General features: G+C 44.2%; 1 protein-coding gene across 10 annotated transcripts in view; it reads left to right on the top strand.

Moving 5' to 3' along the window:
* epb41l3b (erythrocyte membrane protein band 4.1-like 3b) overlaps nucleotides 1-18,792 on the top strand; it is a 43,257-nt gene that overhangs the window by 21,565 nt on the left and 2,900 nt on the right. Inside the window, exons 9-27 of one of the 10 annotated variants that reach the window (XM_075482913.1) lie at nucleotides 393-437; nucleotides 1,019-1,171; nucleotides 1,784-1,881; nucleotides 2,252-2,427; nucleotides 2,899-3,104; nucleotides 3,542-4,126; nucleotides 5,445-5,498; nucleotides 6,352-6,387; nucleotides 6,895-6,960; nucleotides 7,641-7,829; nucleotides 9,104-9,166; nucleotides 9,696-10,439; nucleotides 11,185-11,217; nucleotides 11,417-11,494; nucleotides 12,035-12,307; nucleotides 12,845-12,928; nucleotides 14,597-14,695; nucleotides 15,252-15,332; nucleotides 15,659-15,774. In XM_075482913.1, the coding sequence (XP_075339028.1) occupies nucleotides 393-437; nucleotides 1,019-1,171; nucleotides 1,784-1,881; nucleotides 2,252-2,427; nucleotides 2,899-3,104; nucleotides 3,542-4,126; nucleotides 5,445-5,498; nucleotides 6,352-6,387; nucleotides 6,895-6,960; nucleotides 7,641-7,829; nucleotides 9,104-9,166; nucleotides 9,696-10,439; nucleotides 11,185-11,217; nucleotides 11,417-11,494; nucleotides 12,035-12,307; nucleotides 12,845-12,928; nucleotides 14,597-14,695; nucleotides 15,252-15,332; nucleotides 15,659-15,769 (3,174 nt within the window). In that variant the 3' untranslated portion in view covers nucleotides 15,770-15,774. The remainder of the gene's footprint in view (nucleotides 1-392; nucleotides 438-1,018; nucleotides 1,172-1,783; nucleotides 1,882-2,251; nucleotides 2,428-2,898; nucleotides 3,105-3,541; nucleotides 4,127-5,444; nucleotides 5,499-6,351; nucleotides 6,388-6,894; nucleotides 6,961-7,640; nucleotides 7,830-9,103; nucleotides 9,167-9,695; nucleotides 10,440-11,184; nucleotides 11,218-11,416; nucleotides 11,495-12,034; nucleotides 12,308-12,844; nucleotides 12,929-14,596; nucleotides 14,696-15,251; nucleotides 15,333-15,658; nucleotides 15,775-18,792) is intronic. The other 9 variants (XM_075482914.1, XM_075482915.1, XM_075482917.1 and 6 more) reach the window with 9 other exon arrangements.

The raw sequence follows: 18,792 nt of genomic DNA, 5'->3' as shown, positions 1-18,792 counted from the left end.
GGGTGAAGGGGGTAGAGCCCGACTCTGGAGCCCAGCTTGACTTTTGTTGCCGTTTCTGTTCCACCGCCATCAAACGCTTCATTAGATCAAAGACAGGAAGAGAAAGCCAGAGAGCTGTCGTCATAAAATAAAATTACAGTCATCGGTCTTCCTGATATGAATCGGTTATCAAAAGTGCTTTGAAAGTCAAAACGGGTCTAGATGTGAGTGGTGGGGAGGATATTGCCCTCACAGATAGATCAGGATGAACGAGATGACAGAGATGAGGAAGCGGCTTTGATCAATGCTCCGTGTTGCTTCTGTGAGTCATAGATTTGATAAGCAAGAGAAATATGTACATATGAGAAGAGCATCCTTCTTTTGTCTTCTCTCCTCTCTCATTAAATGCAAAGTTGGTAGGGAGTCTCTATGAATGCTTGGCTCCAGCTGAGGGAGAGGTAAGAGGCTGCTTTCCATGTGCTTCCAGTACCTGAGTGAGCGTGTGTGTGTGTGTGTGTTTATTTTCTACTTGTGCATGGTTACATACCAAGTTGTCATTTTCATCGTCCCATTTATCACTTGAGTGTTTTTTTTTTGTTTGTTTTGGATCAGCGCTTCCCTCTCAAAGCGCGTTGGTTTCACCTGCTCATCTCACGCTTTGTGCAGTGAAGAGCATCATTTTGTGCTTCATCCACCATTTTGCCAAAACTTAGGCTATTGTTTTTGGTTTTTCTTTGTCAGTCGGCGCCCTTTCCAGCCTTAATTCAGCGTCACCACAACGTGCATAGAAAATATTAGATCACCACATGCCTGATTCTACTTTCTGCCTGCCTGCCAAACCCTGTTATTATCACAAACCTTTTCTTAAATTTCTACTTTATCCTGCTGTGCACCAACGCCAGAATACTTCCAGACCACCAAAAAAAAAAGAGGAACTGTGCTGTGGTCAGTAAATTGTCAGACTGTCAGAACATGTCACAAAAACCTCACAATAACCAACTTTGCTTCCCTGTATTCTCCTGCTATGTGTTGTTCTCAGGACTCTGAGGGTGTGGAGATAATGCTGGGAGTTTGTGCAAGTGGCCTTCTTATCTACAGAGACAGGTTGAGGATCAACAGATTTGCCTGGCCAAAAATCCTGAAGATCTCTTACAAGAGGAACAACTTTTATATCAAAATCCGACCCGGCGAGGTAAGCGCGTTGTTCTGAATGCTGAGAGAAGTTTTTATATGACTGAAACCATCATTAGAGGGCTGAAGGTTGATATGTTTTTATTTTAATTTTTTTCCCATATTCTTTTTTTGTATTTTTCAATGTTACTTTGTTACACTTTTAACTACGAGCAATTTTAAGGTCTTTTATTGTTCTTGATTCACGGCTGTTTTATTTCCCTTTATCTGAAATAAAGTTCTTTATTAATAGAAGAAAAAAGTGATGGCATTAAAACAAGAGACGAAGGAAAGATCTGCAAAGCAAAGACGAACCTTCTGCTAATGTTGTCAAAGAGATTACTGTAAAGCTGCTGTATTTCATAATGTACTGTGTGGCTGTCACACATATCTCCCATAATCTGGGCATTCAGTATAAATGTTGAACTGGGGCCTTGAATTTGGAGAATATTAAAGGATTCACGTTGAGATCTGTGGCTAAAGCGATGCGTGTGAGGATTGAAACTGCTTCCAGTGACGCACGTTTTATATAAAACTCGCAGCAGCTTGTTAACGAGTTAAATGTCTGTCGTTGATATTAAAATGTGAGAATAGATTGAGTGACTCTGATCACAACATTTTGTCTATCTCGCAGTTTGAGCAGTTTGAAAGCACGATTGGTTTCAAACTTCCAAACCACCGCGCTGCCAAACGGCTCTGGAAGGTCTGCGTGGAGCACCACACCTTCTTCAGGTGAGCAGTATAAGATGATCTTTTCTTCTCATTTAGACCGGATATCAGTCAAAATAGCTTTTGTGCCCTAGATACCATTAAGATGTAAGACGCACGGCTGTGTTACTCATAACCACTGTACATGAGTTCTTTAAGCTGTAACCGTGGCGGCGTTCAGGCTGTTAGTGGTTTGAACGTTGTGCAGAGTTGCTGCTTTAAGCAAAAAAATTGGTCTCATGGGCCGTTTGGAGTAGTTGGCCCAGTCTGAGGGCTCTCTGGAGAAGATTCAAATGAGCAGGAGTTTTAACGCTCGGCTTAAATCGGTGTTTGTTTGGTTTGTTTTTTTTTCATTTCTGGTTTGATGAATGTGCGTTTTTGCAACTTCTTACAGGCTCGTGTCTCCTGAGGCACCCCCAAAGAAGTTCCTGAGCCTGGGCTCCAAGTTTCGCTACAGCGGCAGAACGCAGGCCCAGACTCGCAGGGCCAGCTCCCAGATCATCAGACCGGCCCCGCTCTTCGAACGCACCTCCAGCAAACGCTACAACATGTCCCGCAGCTTGGATGGAGGTGAGGAGCAGGCGCTGGTCAAGTGCCACCCCAGCTGATGGACCATTTTTTTTCCCAGGCGATTCTGAACATGGGGTTGTTTTAAAGCAAATTTTTCATATTATACTTGTGCACAACTATTTGTCAGAATCTTTGTTAATAATAATAACTTGGACTTAAATAGCGCATTTCAAGGTACCCAAGGTCGCTTAACAAAAGAAAAGAAGGGGGGAAGGGTAGGTTAAAAGTGCAAATTAGTCTTTTGTTCATCCTATATTCATGTACAGGAAATCTATGTTTGCTCCTAAAAGCTGGCAAAGCTTGAAGCAGGCCAGTGTCAGTACCTCAGTGGGTATCATAACAACCACAAGCAGAAATAAATCAAACACAACACGCCTTTACTGCAGCTGCTCACATTTTTTCCCAGAAATCCAGAGCAAATGTTCAGCATGCATAAAATGTCGCGTCTGTCTTTATCCTCCGGTGCTTCAGCTCCCATTATGGAGAACCACGAGACTCCGGTGAAGGACAGCACCGCTGATGGGGCGGCCAAAGTCATTGCCAAGGGAGACATCATCACCACAGTAACAACAGAGAAGAAGGCAGAGGAAGAGAACAAGGAGCAGGAGGATGTTCAGAAAGGAGCCAGTGAGATGCCTGAACCAGCTGCCACGACACCGCTCAGACAAGACACGCAGGTAAACCGCTGTGACGGCAAAAGCTGCAGCTAAAGCTGCATTTAGAATAACCTCACGGAGGCTTGATGTGTTTTTATTTTTGGTCCAGAGAGTTGTCAGCGCAGAGTCGACAGCTCTCTGTCGAGAGTCGACAAGGCTCTGGAGCCTTTTTTTTTTTTTTTTTTTTTTTTTAATATAATTATTTTTATTTCTTTTCTTGTAAACGTTTTAAATGGCTGATGTGAAATTCCCAGTTGCTTTCAGCTTAACTCACTGCTGTAGACGAGGCCGGAGTGCTTCTCATCTTGTGTGCGCTTTACTAATTAGCTTTTTTTTTCTTGTCCTTCCTTTGACCCCACACCGTTACCCGTGTGTGCTCATGCGTATTCACACCCTTCCCCTTCGTTTCTCTCCATTTACACACACGTCATCTCTTCGTTGACATTCCCCCCCATCAGCGCTCCCCTCATTCATACACAACCGACCCCCTCCACTCTGAGCTCTCACTCCCCTCATCTCCCGTTTCATCAACCAAAGTGAGACAGAGGCGCAGGGGGAGCGCTCGCAAGCGGGCGTCGTCAGTCAGTCCGGCCAAGAGCGGCACCGGGTGCCGCCGCCGGCAGGCCCGCGCAGACCGTAAAGCCGCCCTGCTGGAGGAGCAGGCGCTGCTGCTCTCAGCCCGCAAGCAGAGGCTGGAGCAGGGCAAACGCCGCGGGGGCACGCTCTTCTCCTTCTCCTTGCATCTGCCCGACCTGTCCGCCATCCTGGATGAGGATGGCTACATCACCTTCCCCGATCTTTCCGAGATGCGCTTCCTCCCTGAGTGCGCACAGAATTTCCTCCCCATTCGGTCACCGTCACTCATCCCCTGCTTTCTCTTCATCTTCTTTTTCCTGCTCTCCACCTCCTTCTCCGTCCCCTACGCCCTCACGCTCTCCTTCCCACTGGCGCTGTGCCTCTGCTACCTGGAGCCCAAGGCAGCCTCCCTGACCGCCTCCATAGCCCAGGGCTACCATGACCATGACAGTTCAGAGGAAGAGGAGGTGTGTGTGCGTACGCCTGTATGTTAACCCGCCTCTGGCGTAGAATGACGGTCCATTACAGCAGTTAACACCTTATCCTGTCCTGTAACTGTTTCACCAGTTCAGAGCCGACCTGGAGACTGTGTCCCAGTGTCTGTCAGTCTCCTACTTTCAGAACCTCATCTCTGCCTGGTCACGCTCTCATCCTGTAGAATACATCTTCATCAGCACCACCAGCACACAGAGATGAACCTGCAAGTGTCATTTCATATTGGATTGGCGACTTCATCCTAACGAGAGGGTTAGACACAAATAGTCAGCACCAGTGGGATCTTTTTACTCATATGGGCGACCAATTTTTTTGCAGCATTACTGACAATATACCATCAAGTACGACCGAATAGAATATTTATTAGAGATTTTGGTGATTTTAAAAAAAGTCACCGATCTTCATTTAGTCACAAATCCTTCACCAAAAACATGGCTTTGTGCCTAACCCATCTCAATGTTATCATCCAGCCAAAAGTTTGGATACATCCACCCATCATATCCACACTTCTGTCTGGTGCTGTACACTCAGGGCTTCACTGCCAAGAAAGCAATCAGCATCAGCTCCTTGCAGACACATGTATCCACATGTATCCATGCACTCAGTCTCTCTGCGTTGTCGTCTGACTCGAGAAAAACAAATTACCTTCCAGCGAGCAGGGATTTTAATGTCTCGCCAAAGAAGATCTGGACGTAGTGCCAAGATGCGATGTTTTTGCTCCGAGCTTTACCCTTTGGAACAAAGCATGTAGTGTAACACACTGCGATGCAGAGAGACTGTGACATCTGAATGAATCCAGATCATTCCCAGTGTTGACATGCATGGAGAGGAGGGGGAGGTGCCTGAAAGTCAGGTTACTGTTCGGCCACAAAATCGTCACATCTAGTTTTAAGTATGAGGTTTGTACTGCAAATGATGCAAGTACCTCGAATGAAGATCCCTCTGCATACATATACCAGCGGCAGCTTTTCCAAACCCAGCACAAATTTGATGATTGCGTTTTTTAAAAGTGACCGACTGATGGTTTCAACTTCCTCTGAGTCTGTTTTGCTTGCTTAATTTTCATTTGCTTTTTTATCTTTTTGTTCCCTTCAAGATCTTATCTGTCGTGTTGTCTGATAATGTGTAGCGTACAGTTCCAGCAATCAGAGCATTTTCCATTTCGTTTCCATTTGTGGTAAAGAAGAATCTCTGTTGACGATAAATGCATTTCTGAATATTCACAAGTTGGGTCCTTCTTGTTTTTCTTGCTTGCACCTCGGAACGGTTTGGTTTGGTCTGCAAATGTAGACTGACAGCGAACAAACTGACTTTGCCTTTGATGGAGAGATGACTGCCACAGAGGTTTGTACGTTGAGGAAAGATGTATTTTATTTCAGCCTCAAAGAACTGCAGAAGGAAAACTGTGCAATTGAAATCCTGCATGATTTGCATGCAATTGACCTTGTTCTGTATGTTTAGTTCATGTTTTGGCTTTCTTTTTTATTTGACTATAAATACACTTATTTTTCCAATAACATCCTTTTCAATATGTATTTTTTTCACTGGTTTCAAAACTGCTGAGATCTAAGCCCCTTATTTGTCACACTAATGCTGACACATCATGTAGTCTGCAATGAAAACAATGTTTTTACTCATACTTCACACTCTGATGCTCTTAAGTAAAACCATTTTGTTAACTTTTTGACAACAACAAAAGGGGTTTTAGCAGGAATGGCTGCAGGCTTGAGGGAGAGAATAAAAACAAGCCCATTAAGAGCAGCAGAGAGCAGCTAAAATGTACTCTGGGCCAACACGGTGGGAAAACAACAATACCAGCCATTAGCCTTTTTATATGAACTCTTAGGAGCATGCAGTAATGTAGGTTGGATAATCTTTTCTACTGCAGCAGCACTCCGTCACTGCTGTGGGTGGTAAGCCAGATAGCTTTGCATATAGTTGTTTACTGTGTTTTAGAGCAGATTGAATTCAATGTTACTTCCACTTCTGCTTTTGGAAAATTTAATAAAAAAGGCATTCACTTTACAGGCCTTCAGTTCCTAGTAACAGTTGCTAAGGCTGCCCAGGGGAGGGGATTAGCAGACAGTTGGGTTCTGTGCTTTTCCCTTTTTGTTTTTTTCCCATCTGCATCTCTTCTCTTTAACAACTCGTCACCTTGTCTAACTGTCTCTGTGCTCTCCTCTTTACTCGCCGTCAGTCGGAAGCAGATGAGGACTCTGAGACGCAGACTCAGGTACACTGGGCCTGCTTCGTGGCCGTGCTCAGTGCATCGCACCACCCTCAGATGCACTACCAAATCAGCCACCAGTCACTTTGTTCTTTTCCTCCGCTTTGCTTGCCTGCCGCCACCGCTGTTGACACACTTAGTCACGCCACACATCAGGCTGATCCACTGTTGCCTGAATTCACCTCACAGACCGCTGCTGCAAACATGCCTTTCAACCTATCTAGTGTTGTTTTTTTTTCTTATATAATGATGGTAATGTTTATTAATCCTGCTGCTCAAACAAAGAGTCAGATTTTTATGTTTTGAGGTTTGTGGGTTTTTTTTATCCCGTGTCTTTTAATTTGGGTGAGATGTTTTCCTCCCATCATATCATGTCATTTACAGCCACACTGTTGAAGACAAAGCTCCCATTTTCTCCCAAGAGTTGGAATTAATCATTGCACGTTATAGCGCCTTATTATTTTTTTTTTTTAAATCATTTTTAAAATTCCTCTCCCCTTTTTGTCTCTGCAGTATAGTTTCATAAGACGAGTAAAAGGGGAAAACCTTTTTATCAGACATAGTAATCTGATGCTAGAGGTTGGTAAGCAAACGGTGCATGACTGAAAAAATGCATGCAGTTGCATTTTTGTTGTGAAGAATCCTAACGGTTAATGAGACTGACAACAAGTATAGTTGATACTTATATAGGTGATAGTGCAAGATCTTTTATTTTTTATTTATTTTTTGGATTTCGTTCTTGCTGTGGCCTTTTTAAAGACATGTTCCGACAAATAAAACTGAAATGACTTGGAAGTCTGTCAACTTCTAATGGGATGTGGGAGTGTTGTGCTTAACTAAACTGGTTAAACTAAATCTGCAATTCAGTGCATGAAACCATTTATTTTCATTGACTTAAGCTGGTCTTAAATGTCCTTATCACATTTAAGTACAAGCGTAGTCATCGGCTGTCATATGGTTGGACTTTTTGCTGTTGTTTTGCCCGTTTCTGCCAGCTGCAGCACCGGTAGCCTGCACAACCTCTGAATGCTGAATGTAAAGAACAAAGAAGCAGATAATGCAACTGATTTAGGTCTGCAAAAGTGTACATTTTGTTTCCAGACTTTCTAAGAGATGCATTCATGCTACTCAACATGTTTTTTTTGGTTACTCATTGGATATGCAAGCTACCGTCGCAAACATAAAAGCATGGCCGTCGTTCCCTTGCGCGCTGCCCCTGCCCTCATCTCCCTGTGTCACGGTTCATCCGGCCCCTGTAGGACGCGGAGCCACCGCCAGAAGTGGTCAAACACAAGACAAACATCAGCGAACTGAAGCGCTCCTTCCTGGAAACTGGCGGCAGCGGCATGCCAGGTCAAACGGAGTGGGAGAAGAGACTCTCCTCGTCCCCTCTACGTTCACCCAGAGCGGATGAAGCACCAATGATAGAGCCGCTGGAACCGCAGGACGTAAGCTGCAGTCCACAGCAGGCTGAGTGACGGCATGTGTGTGTGAAGCATGACACCAACAAGGAGATGTTTACAAAAGCAAAGGCAGCGGTCTCAGCATTAATAAGTCATTTAGATTAGTTTGATGGCGTCCAGAGCAATATGCTGTACATCAGAATCTGTCTCGTTCAGTACGTTGTTTCAGACTCACTGAAGTTATTTCTTGAGTATTTTCTCAGTCTGCCGATAAGAAAACACTCTAAAGTCCCGTTCATGGAAATTTTACGGTAGAAAGTAGAAAACAATGCTAGAAGCTTGAACACCTTTTGCTTTGGACGTGTCGCTCAGTTTTTTCTCATTAGAGACCTACAAGCTTGCCCGGGTTGGATGGGGAGTGTCATTTCACTGCCATCTTCAGGTTTCTTGACTGTATTTATATGGTAAAGCCCGGTGCCTTGTTTCTTTAACAGACACTGTGAGGAATTTTGACTAAGTACATCAATCGTCATCTCATGAGACGGGGCGATTTTTGCCTCTCCTAATGTCTGAGATCCATTTTAGTGGCGTTTGGCTGATTCCCAATAGGACTGAATGTGCCTTTTTTCTTTAATGACTTGCTTCAGTCTGACCACTCCACCATAAAGCCCTCATAGGTGGAGTGGCACACCAGTCGTTGTATTTCTCTCCAGAAGATATCTTGAACACATCGACGGTGACCCTTGACTTGTTGGAATCGTGTTGGTTGTTCCAAATTTCTTCCAGTTTTATAAACAGTCGAGACTTTGGGGCTATTTTCACTCACTGTAACAAATTTAGAAAACACGTTGTGCAGAACCGTGGGTGGATTTCTGAGGGGGAGAAAAATGTGACCTTCTGAAACATCCACCCAACTAAATCACTACCCTGACTAAATGTGGGAGCCACAGACCGGTCGGAAATCTTCGTGTCCACATCTCAAATGGCTTCAGTGCACATTAAAAGAGAAAATAGGTTCCTTGTTAGAGGCATGAGCCTTCGCCATGTTTCACCACTAACTGATTATGATGTGAATTTGTCATTGTAATGGATGGGAAATATCAGCTATGTGATGGTTTCATCAGTGTCCCCTTTACTTGTGATATGTTGGAGAATCTGATGGATTAATGAGCGACACTAACAACATCCTCGGTGGAGAATGAAGAATGTTTTTCTTTTGGTGGAGCTTTAGGGTTCGGAATGCTCTGATTTTAACATTTAGTTATTTCAGACATGCCACTTCTCCTCTGAATATGTGCAACCTGTGTATTTCCTTGCAGACTAACGATGAGCAGCCAGCCGGAGATCAGACAAAAGAGGAGGCGGGACATAAAGACACTGAGGTAAGCTGCTTCCTGTTAGTCATGCCAGGACATTTGGAAGTGTATTGTTGTTGTTTTGTTTCTTTTGGCCCCTTTTACTGTCCCGGCTTCACGAGGATGCGGACATTGTTTGGCTCTTACTTTGTTGGTGGCGTATAACAAAAGAGTTTGTGACATTTTTGTTGATGGATTCACTCATTTCTCGCCACTCTGACAAAATGAAAGCCGTTTTAAATTTGATATCTGTCCTAGTGTCTTTAGATCAGCCTCAGCTGCAGACAGTTACTGATAAAATTTCAGTTATTACTGTTTTGATTCATTGTTCTTTTAGAGATAAAATTCTCTTTTTGCACAGAAAAAAACATCCCAGCTGAAACTTGGTGCACGTACTTGTCGAGCTCAGTCTGTGTCTGTGTGTGTGTGTGTGTGTGTGTTATTTCAATATGAGGAGCGACTCTGTAGAGCCTATTTCCAGCATGTATTGATTGTGTGATGCCCTCTGTCCATTAACTTGAACGATCCTTCTCCAATAAGTCAAGTGTCTCCCCAGGCTGCTCCCCAGGTTGCAGGATATCTGGTGAAATACGTGGCAGACAGTATCATAACAGATGGGGCCACCTCCTCGGGGCCTCACGGGATTAGCATGTCCACCACTATGGATGACGACGTCTTCCTGGACGGGACCCTGAGGGAGGAGGTGGAAGAGAAAACCCCGGACTCCCAGGAAGAGGTGTCCGAGAGGTCGGTGGTGAAGATCAGCCCCGGAGCTGTGAGACAGGAAGTGTCCCAGGCCATCAGTGACAAGAAGGGCACGCTCATTATCTTGAAGGAGGCGGAGGAAAAAGCGGACACTGAGGGCAAAGAGACAAGTGCTTTGGTAGAAAAAGAGGAGCTCGTTGTCCTGGGAGAGTTGGAAGCTGACAAGAATGAAATACTGTCTGCATCTGAAGAGCCAGAAACTCTGAAGGAAGACACTTCTGTTCTTGTAGAAGGCCAGACTGCAGTAGCCAAGAGGTGGAGTCCCAATGTGGAGATAAAAACTGATGAAATGACTCATATTAAAGGTATTGACTCTCCTAAGAAGGCAATGGCATCGTGGATTTCAGAGGAAGTGAAGACGGAGGCTTCTGAGGTCATCAGTGTGCCTGTTAAGGACGTAAAAGTGGTGGAGACTTCCGATGGGCTGCAGCAGAAGACGGAACTCTTCACCTTTGAAGAAGTCCAGACTGAGCCACCGAAACCCAGTCCGACTCAGATTAAAGTTCCTGAATCTTCAGCTGCATCCTTAGCAGTGGTACTGTATGAAAGCTAAAAGCAACAGTTCACTTTTGGCTACCTCCCTTCATATCTCCACCACCTGCTCCCATTGCCTCCCCTCCAGCAGCCGCAGCCGAACCAGTCTAACAACAGTGTAATCAAGCCCTGTGCATGGCTAACGGTCCCTTAACACCCAGAGTTTACTCTCACACTGCCAAAGCCACCAGTTTCTGTTGCAATTCAGCCTGCAGCTTCTTACTTGATATAAACTGTTTATTTTACTTTTATTTTTTTGGTTTCCAGCTAAAACAGCTTCCCATACCCGAGCAGCTGACTCCCGCAGCCGATAAGGAAAGAAATGGGAGCCGTTTTGCTCAGCTACACCATTTCTTCCTTTCAGTTCCCTTATCAGTTCCCTGAAAGCGGTGACTTCATAGCCTTGGCCGGGTGCCACCGCTGCAGCTTTTCCCGCCTCATCCCCAAAATCCCCTCACCCTCAGAGACCAGTCAGGGGGTAGAAAAGATTGTATGGATCTACCTGAAGAGTAGATATTTTCTCTGTTCTGAAACAGCTTAGTTCAAATTGACTCTTTAGAGTCTAAAGCTGGATATTCATTGTCACATAAATCGGAGCATTTAATAAGCTACATTTTGGTATTCCATACAATCATAACTTTTCAAACCTTTCGTTTTTCCACCTTTTTTTTTTTCTTCTTTTACTGTTCAGTATGACTTTTGACTGTCTTTTCTGTACCTTTCTCTCTGTTCTTGTGTCCAACCAGTCTACCCTGGGATTGGTCTCCTCCTTTGAAAAGGTGACCACACCTCTCTGTTCCTTATAAATTTTGTCCTCCAACTATGTCGTTCTGTCGGGATGTAAGCAGTGAAAAGCTGCCCAACATAACCGGCTTTTTTTCCCCGTTAGGTGTGATCTTAGACTTCCTTGTAGTGTTTAGATTTGTTTTATCAAGGTGATGCAACAACATTATCTAATGCTGCAATTATCATTCACAGGCATCAGATGATCAGGAGGAGCAGGCGGTGGTTGCCACGGAGACGGAAGCAGCGCCGGCCAAGTCAACCGAGCCAACGGTGAATATCCAAACGGCAAAGGGCGCACAGGCCGAGCTCACGGTGTCGGCAGACCCTGAAAGCAGGGAGCTGGACTGTGTAGCAGGGTCACAGTCAGAAGTGTGCATTTGTGCAGCCTGTAGCAGCAAGTTCTGGGTTAGATGAGAGGGAGTCTGCAGCGCTGAGCTCAGCGGCACAGAAGGAATCAGAGGAAGTAACGTGTGGTGATGGAATTATGGAGGGCAAGGTATCTGTGTTGAGAGATGAAGCGGACAGCTTTAGATTCACTGTTGATCCTGTTCAAGTCAGAGTTTGTGAAAAGGAAGACAAAGGGGACGACGGAGAGGAGGAAAGTAATCTGGTGTGTATAGAGGAGGAATTGAAGGGTTCGAAGCTTATGGAGGGGTGAAGCAGATGGATGTGCAGGTTAACAGAGTCCAGTTCTCCGATGAGGTGAAGTTTTTTAAAGCAGATGTGCTCCCCACAGTGTTAGAAGTGAAGGAATGTTCTCCAGGGGCCCTCCAGCTTTCAGAGGATGAAGAGCCAAATACCTTTCCAAAGATTTCAGGCCGTTTGCCCTTTGGGAGAGAGAAATGCTGCCATGTTCAGACGGAGAACTCGGAGGGTGAACCAACTGATTCAGAGACGGAAAAAGATTATATCAAGGAAGAAGTCAATTTGCAAGAGGATGGCAAGTGTTTGGATGGAAAGGAGTCGGATGTGATGGAAGAAGAAATAGAAACTGAGGTCTTGAAAGAAGAGCAGAAATGCAGCCCACACAAAGCATCTCAGCCTGAGCCCATTACGTCGTCTACAGACACGTCTCAGTTGGAGGTAACCCTGCACCAGCTCCTGTGGCCCCTGCTCGGCCCCAGTAACCTCACCACCGCCTCCCCTCCTGGCGACTCCATCTGCCACCAGTAACCAGTTCCCAAACTCCACCGAAAGCATGGACGTGTCTCAACCTCCTAACGTCACATTTCGATGCCGCACGGAGAAGCTTCAATGAGACGCGGTGCACACACTTGATCAAAACCTTGTGATTTACATTCCTCAGCACCCTCTCCTTGACTAGATTAAACTAGATTAGAGACTTTAATGCATGACTGCATGCTTGTTTAGACATTTAAACCCTGCAGTGACTGTATTTGGCATATTTTATTAGCATGTGGAGCTTATTTGTGTCAATTTGATTTCATGTACATCAGTGGAGTGTTATTTTAAGAACAAAAGGGCACAGTTGAAAGTGAACACTGCCACAGTGGATTTTAGGCAGGACATCTTGCTGTGATAGAGTGCAGATGGTTTTGGAAACACTGGTCTTCTTCTGCAGACACTCATCTGTACCTGTTCTGTCTTTTTGACCGCTAGACTCCTGACGGCGTGGACGCGGCTGCCAAAGACCCGCCTGTGATCCACACGGAGACAAAAACCATCACCTATGAGGCTGCAGAGGTGCACAATAACACAGTCTGACTTCACCGTGATTACCCTTGTTTGTGTCCACCAGATGAATGTGGGTCCAGTGCTTCTTGAGGAAAATATCCAGTTTTTAGAAGCTAAATGCTCGGCTAGTTGCTAACTCTGTATGCCTGCCGTTCGGTGCTGAGGCAGCATGCAGAAATGTTATCTGGAAAGCCAAAAAGAGCAGCTGTGGTGACAGAAAAATCTAAACAGTAAAGTTGGTGTGAGGCCTGGAAACTGAAACTGGAACATCTTAAATTGACATTGGAATCGATCATGTGCAAACTGTGTCAGATAGTTGGACAACTGTAGAGAATTACCATCTGAAAACACGCCACATTGCTACACTGTATAGAGAGATTTTCTATACATTTTACAGTAGACTCAAAGTATCCGACAGGGAACAGTAAAAAGTAGAATCGATGGACTCGATGAACCCATCAAATACACACCAGGTGGAATCCCAACGATACCAAAACCTGTCACAGATTTGCAAATGTTTGAAGATATTTAGATGTTTTTTGAACAGTTTCTTGACAATATAAACCATAAATTGATGTTGTTGTTATTATTATTATTATTATATTTTTGAGTAAGAAGTATCTTGTATAAAATAACAGATTTAGTAGTTTTGTTTTTCCCATAATTGCAAGGACAAGACTCAAACATCAGTAGTGGTGTGACATTAACATGCTAAAAGTAATACGCATGACATAACACAGTGATGCCACAGCACAGACATTCAAGACTTTTTACTTATTTGTTTGGGGGAAAACATTGAAATGCACTAGTATGTCACAAAAATGCCTACCTGGTCTGTTAAATTTTGCAATGTGAACAATTAGAGTCTGAAAGCATTCTCTCACCGTGCCGATGAGCCCGCTGTACAGTCCTCTGCATTAAACTCTCTCTGCAGCCAGCAGGGAGTCGTAAACGAGCGAAAATGTGCCGCGAACCTTCGCAGAGCTTCAGGCAGTGATGACACATTTGTCAAACTGCAGTTTTTCGTCGGTTTAAAATAAAGATTCACAAAAATGAAGGAAAAGAAGATTTTGGTTTGGTTTTTTTTTTTGTGCATTGTGAAATATTTTAATGAAGCTTTTAGTAGCTAACAACTTCTGGTATTTAAAGAAGTTTTCATTTATCAGTTGTTGCTCAAAGTAACGACTACTTTCATCAGATGTGACCAAACTGAGGCATCGAGTGAGTCGTCACCTTCATTTCTTGGTTAATAACGTCCACATTTCACATGTGTATCACATCCAGTCAGTCAGTTACCAGGAGTCTCAGATTTTAGGTTGATGTTTCTCATGAGTTTCTGTTTTATTTGTTTATGTATTTAGCTCCTTATTCATCTGTCTTTTATTGATTGTTTTGTTCTGATTTCCTTGGAAACTGAAGAGCATTTAAGTCTTTAGATGCGTGTTTTTTACAGTGAGACCTGTTGATTTCAGGCCCCGGGTATTTTTATTTAAGGTTTCGTGTTTCTGGTTCTTACGGTTTGTTGCACTTTGAATGGGGCCAAACACAATGGGGCCTTTACAGCTTTGCTGACGATAAGTAAATTGAGCTTCAAGGCTACAGCTGAACACAAGTAAAAATGTGCTTTATCTGAAAAATGAAATTAAAGTACAAATCTGGAGTGTTTTTGCTCGACAGGTTGACACTAATGGTGACGCAGACCCCGGGGTGTTGCTGAGTGCTCAGACCATCACCTCGGAAACCACCAGCACCACGACAACCACACACATCACAAAGGTCAGGGAGCATTTGTTGTCTCTGTAGCTCTTAAACATAAGACTCAAACAGTTCCACAGCTGCTGTTTTCCTGACAGTCTCTCTGCTTACTGGACAATTAAAACATAATTACATGGAATAAAAGTGGGGACAAGAGGTGTATATTTTGGGACACTTTATGTCTCATTTCTCACTTGTAGTCTGAGGAGAGCAGTAACAAACGTAATGAGGCTTTTTTATGCAAATGTTTATCCACTCTGACCACCATGTTTGCATGTTTGTTGTCAGCTTGAGCTCTAAAGCTGTACGGTGATGTTATCGTGCGGAATACTGAAGACTTTTAGTCTGAAAATCTCATTCAAAATGGCCTCCAAGGAAGAAAATGCTTTTTCTTTTCTGGCTGTTATGTATTTGAAATTTGTTCCAAAATATTGAAAAATTGTGAACAAAATTCTAAGGTCCTATAGTGTCAAACCCCAAACTTACAGGGATGCACTCTGAACACTTGTCTTTGAACTGAAGATTGAAGATTGTTGAGCATGAAACAGAAAACATGTCTGCGTTTCCTGTTTGTCAGATGGTGAAAGGAGGGATATCGGAGACGAGAATCGAGAAGAGGATCGTCATCACGGGAGACTCAGACATCGACCATGATGAGGTTTTCACGTCGTTCCTTTATTTTCTGCTATCCTTAATATTCTTTTGATATATTAAACACATTTTTTTTTTTTTTTTTTAAGTACTGAACAGTGACCAGCAGGGCCACAAGATGCACTTTGCACGCAGCCACATAATGACATTTTAATTACATTATTAACTCCTAATGCAGCCTAACAATACTGAAACTATGACAGATGTGACTGAAAGGTGACTTCCCTGTTGGCAAACTGACTTACAATCCCAACATCCCCGCTCCCTCCCTGCCCTTCTCCGTTCTCTGTCTCCCCCTGGTGTTCCCTCCTGGCGCTGCACTCCCGTATATAGGCTCTGGCTCAGGCCATAAAGGAGGCTAAAGAACAGCATCCTGACATGTCAGTGACCAAAGTAGTGGTTCATAAAGAGACAGAGATCACACCAGAGGAGGGGGAGGACTGACCCAGGTAAGACAACGAGACCCCAGTCTCGGTCCCGGCCCCGTCCGGTTTAGTCTGGGCTCTCGCATGCAGCTTTCCCATCAGCACTTCCTCTAACTGGTCCAGATAACCCTGCTTCTGTAGCACTTACAGCTTGTGCATCATGATGTTGTCATTCTCCAGCTCTGCTCCGGGAAAAATTACTGCAGGTGCCTGTTTGCACACAGACCGGATATTGTAGCCTCAGCTGGTAATGACAAAGCTTAAAAACCTTTACTGTAATGCTGCTGGCACTCCCATGCAATCTCTTTTCATTTGGCTGCAACACTGTCCCCTGCTGGCAAGCAACTTAATCTCTTTAGTAAAGCAGCTACAGTGTTGACACGATGAACCACAGACAGTTTGGCATCTCAAAAAAGATTCTAAATTGCAATCTTTTTCTCCAAACAATCTAACGCTAAAAAAAAACAAAAAAAGGAGTATGAAACATCAGCAACAATGCCGTCATGTTACACAGTATTCTGTCAAAGCATTCCCATACATTGTTGTGTTCACATTGTGATGGCCCACAAAGGGGGAACTGCACTGATGAGATTAAATACCGACTGAACCGGCTTCTGCTTCTCGGAGACCTCGGCCTGTGAACTGCAAACCTACCCGTACTGAAATCTGATCTTTTGTGTACACTGATGAACCAGCTACCGAAGAAGCAGATTGATATTTTGATTAGTTTTTTTCCTGAAACTCCTGCTACCACTGAGTATGCATCAGGCTTTTTCATCCAAATTTCAGATTGAAAAACTGTAACCGGTATCTCCAGCAAGGCTTTCAGGAAAAGCCACTTATCTAAAGTCAGTAGTTGTATATGTTTGTGTGGCGCGTAAGCACAAAGAGTCCACTCTTCACAGAAATCTAAGCCTGAGCTGGGAGTTTATCCCTGAGGTGTTTAAACCATGTTTCCAGGACACCTGTGTTCGCAACAATTTGACTTAATCCTCCTCTTAGTTGTTTTTTTCCTCTGGTGTGGAAGAAAATAGGTCAGCAGCCGCCGTTGTCGTGCCTCCACGAATGCAGCCGTTTGTGTTTCAACTTGTCCACTGTCGGTGTTTTGAGGGTTTTGGTCGGTGTGGCGCTGCGTGAAGGAACTTGTCATTTAATTGTCTCCTAAGCATTTTCTACATGTGGAAGCCGATCACTCTTGTTTCCTCTGATTTACCTTTTGGGCCTGAAACTTGTTTCATTTGTGTCGGACTGTTGCGATTCCAAGGCACAGGGCTTGGGATGAGCGAGCATGCATGTGTGCGCTTGCGTGACTCACCCGATGGGAATGCTTGGCTTTGTCTCTGCAGCCTTGCCCTCAGTCATTTGTGTGTGCGCGTGCTGTTTAATGTCCACGTCTGACTGTCTGTGTCTGAAAAGCACTAACCCTGTACTACATGTATTCTCCGTGTGTGTGTGTGTGTTTTCCTCTTGAGATGCACATTATGGGCCAGAATATGAAAAATTTAGCAGCAAAAAGTGCAACAGTTGCTCATTTTAACAATGCACTCACAGCAAATTGCAAGTTTCTTAAAAGTAGAACATGTTCCTCAAAGTCATGCTTTATTCACCAAAAGTCTTTTTTAAAAGTCATCACAGAGGGGTCCCTGAGATGGATTCCTGTTTCTTTATTTGCAGACCAACAAAACTATTCAAATCCTACTATCACCTTGTCATTCTTTTCTTAGAAATATCCCAGTTTGAAATATGAGGAGCATATCCTGTGATCAACTCTTTCCATTATTCCAAGCTAATCAATTCATTGTGGAAAGAAAAGTGTAAATTTTCTAATAAAAACAAGGTTCAGCATAAAAAATCTATATTTTCTACACGATACATCTTCAACCCCAGTCTTACATCATATTTCTATGTTCAGTATAGATGCATCCACTCCTTCACTCAATATTTATGGGGAGACTTAAAGATGAACAAAGTTCAGAACAACTGGAGCCCCCAAATGAGCAGCTGAGTCAACCACACCTCTAAATGCCACACAACAAGCTGCATCTGCGGGGAACTTTCTCCGTTCACAACATGGATGGGAGCGAGCAGTCAAACGTCCGATATATCAGAGAGACAAAGAGACGCTTCGTCTCAACACGTCTGTTGTTAACCACTGCGATCCCTCCTCCTTTACTCTTGCCGCTATGTCTGCGGTCTCTGTCTGTCTGAAAGCCGAGTATAGAGGTGATGGAGTGTGGAATATGTTCCCATAGTTCATCCATAGTTCTGCTTTCCTGATATTCCTGCTGTGTCCTCTTCCACATTCCGGGCCTGTTCCTGCATCCATTATTTGTCTGGATTTGGATTTGGATTTTTTTGTTGGTTTTTTTTGTAACAGAAGCTCACCGTAATACCTTGTGAACACTGGACCTGTTGTCCAACCGTAGGTTCAGGAGGAGCAGTGTGCTTGTTGTCAGGGTAGCAGAGCAGTGACCAGATGTTTACCCTCGCAGATCTGCTGAAGGCTCATGGGATTTTGTGTGTTTTGTGGACTTGAAGAACACCCCTGAGTCGCTGTTATGGGCTATTAAGCCTCGTTTCCACTATGCAGTCCGGTACGGGTCGTTCAGAACGGTTCGCTTATTTCTGTGTTTCCATTACCACGGAAGCGTACCGGTCCCATTGTACCCGTTACCATTTGTGTAACCCTTCTGCTTGAGGTACCTAGCACACAGGACCGGCCCCAGGCTCTGCTCTCCGTTGTTGGTGAGGAGGCTGTGCAGCGGGAGCTGGATGGCGCTGTGCGAAACGAAAAAGAGAGTAGGTTTTCAACCGGACCGCGAGCCAGTGTCGCATTAAGCTGAAGAAGCTTGGAGGTGGTTCGAAATTATGGATGTTATTTGTTATTTGCTGTTATTTGCTATTTACGCTTCGGCACGCACTCCGCCCACCCCTGAGGGTCCCCTTTGTAAATTTGGGAACGCAAAGCTGACCCCAAAGTGACCCGAACCGCACTGACAGTGGAAACGAGGCTTTAGGTGCCTATAAAGAGCACCTAAATGA

This window comes from Odontesthes bonariensis, chromosome 14 (assembly GCF_027942865.1).
Source record: "Odontesthes bonariensis isolate fOdoBon6 chromosome 14, fOdoBon6.hap1, whole genome shotgun sequence".
In the NCBI taxonomy this organism is placed as follows: Eukaryota; Metazoa; Chordata; class Actinopteri; order Atheriniformes; family Atherinopsidae; genus Odontesthes; species Odontesthes bonariensis.
This window is presented reverse-complemented; position numbering and strand designations above follow the sequence as displayed.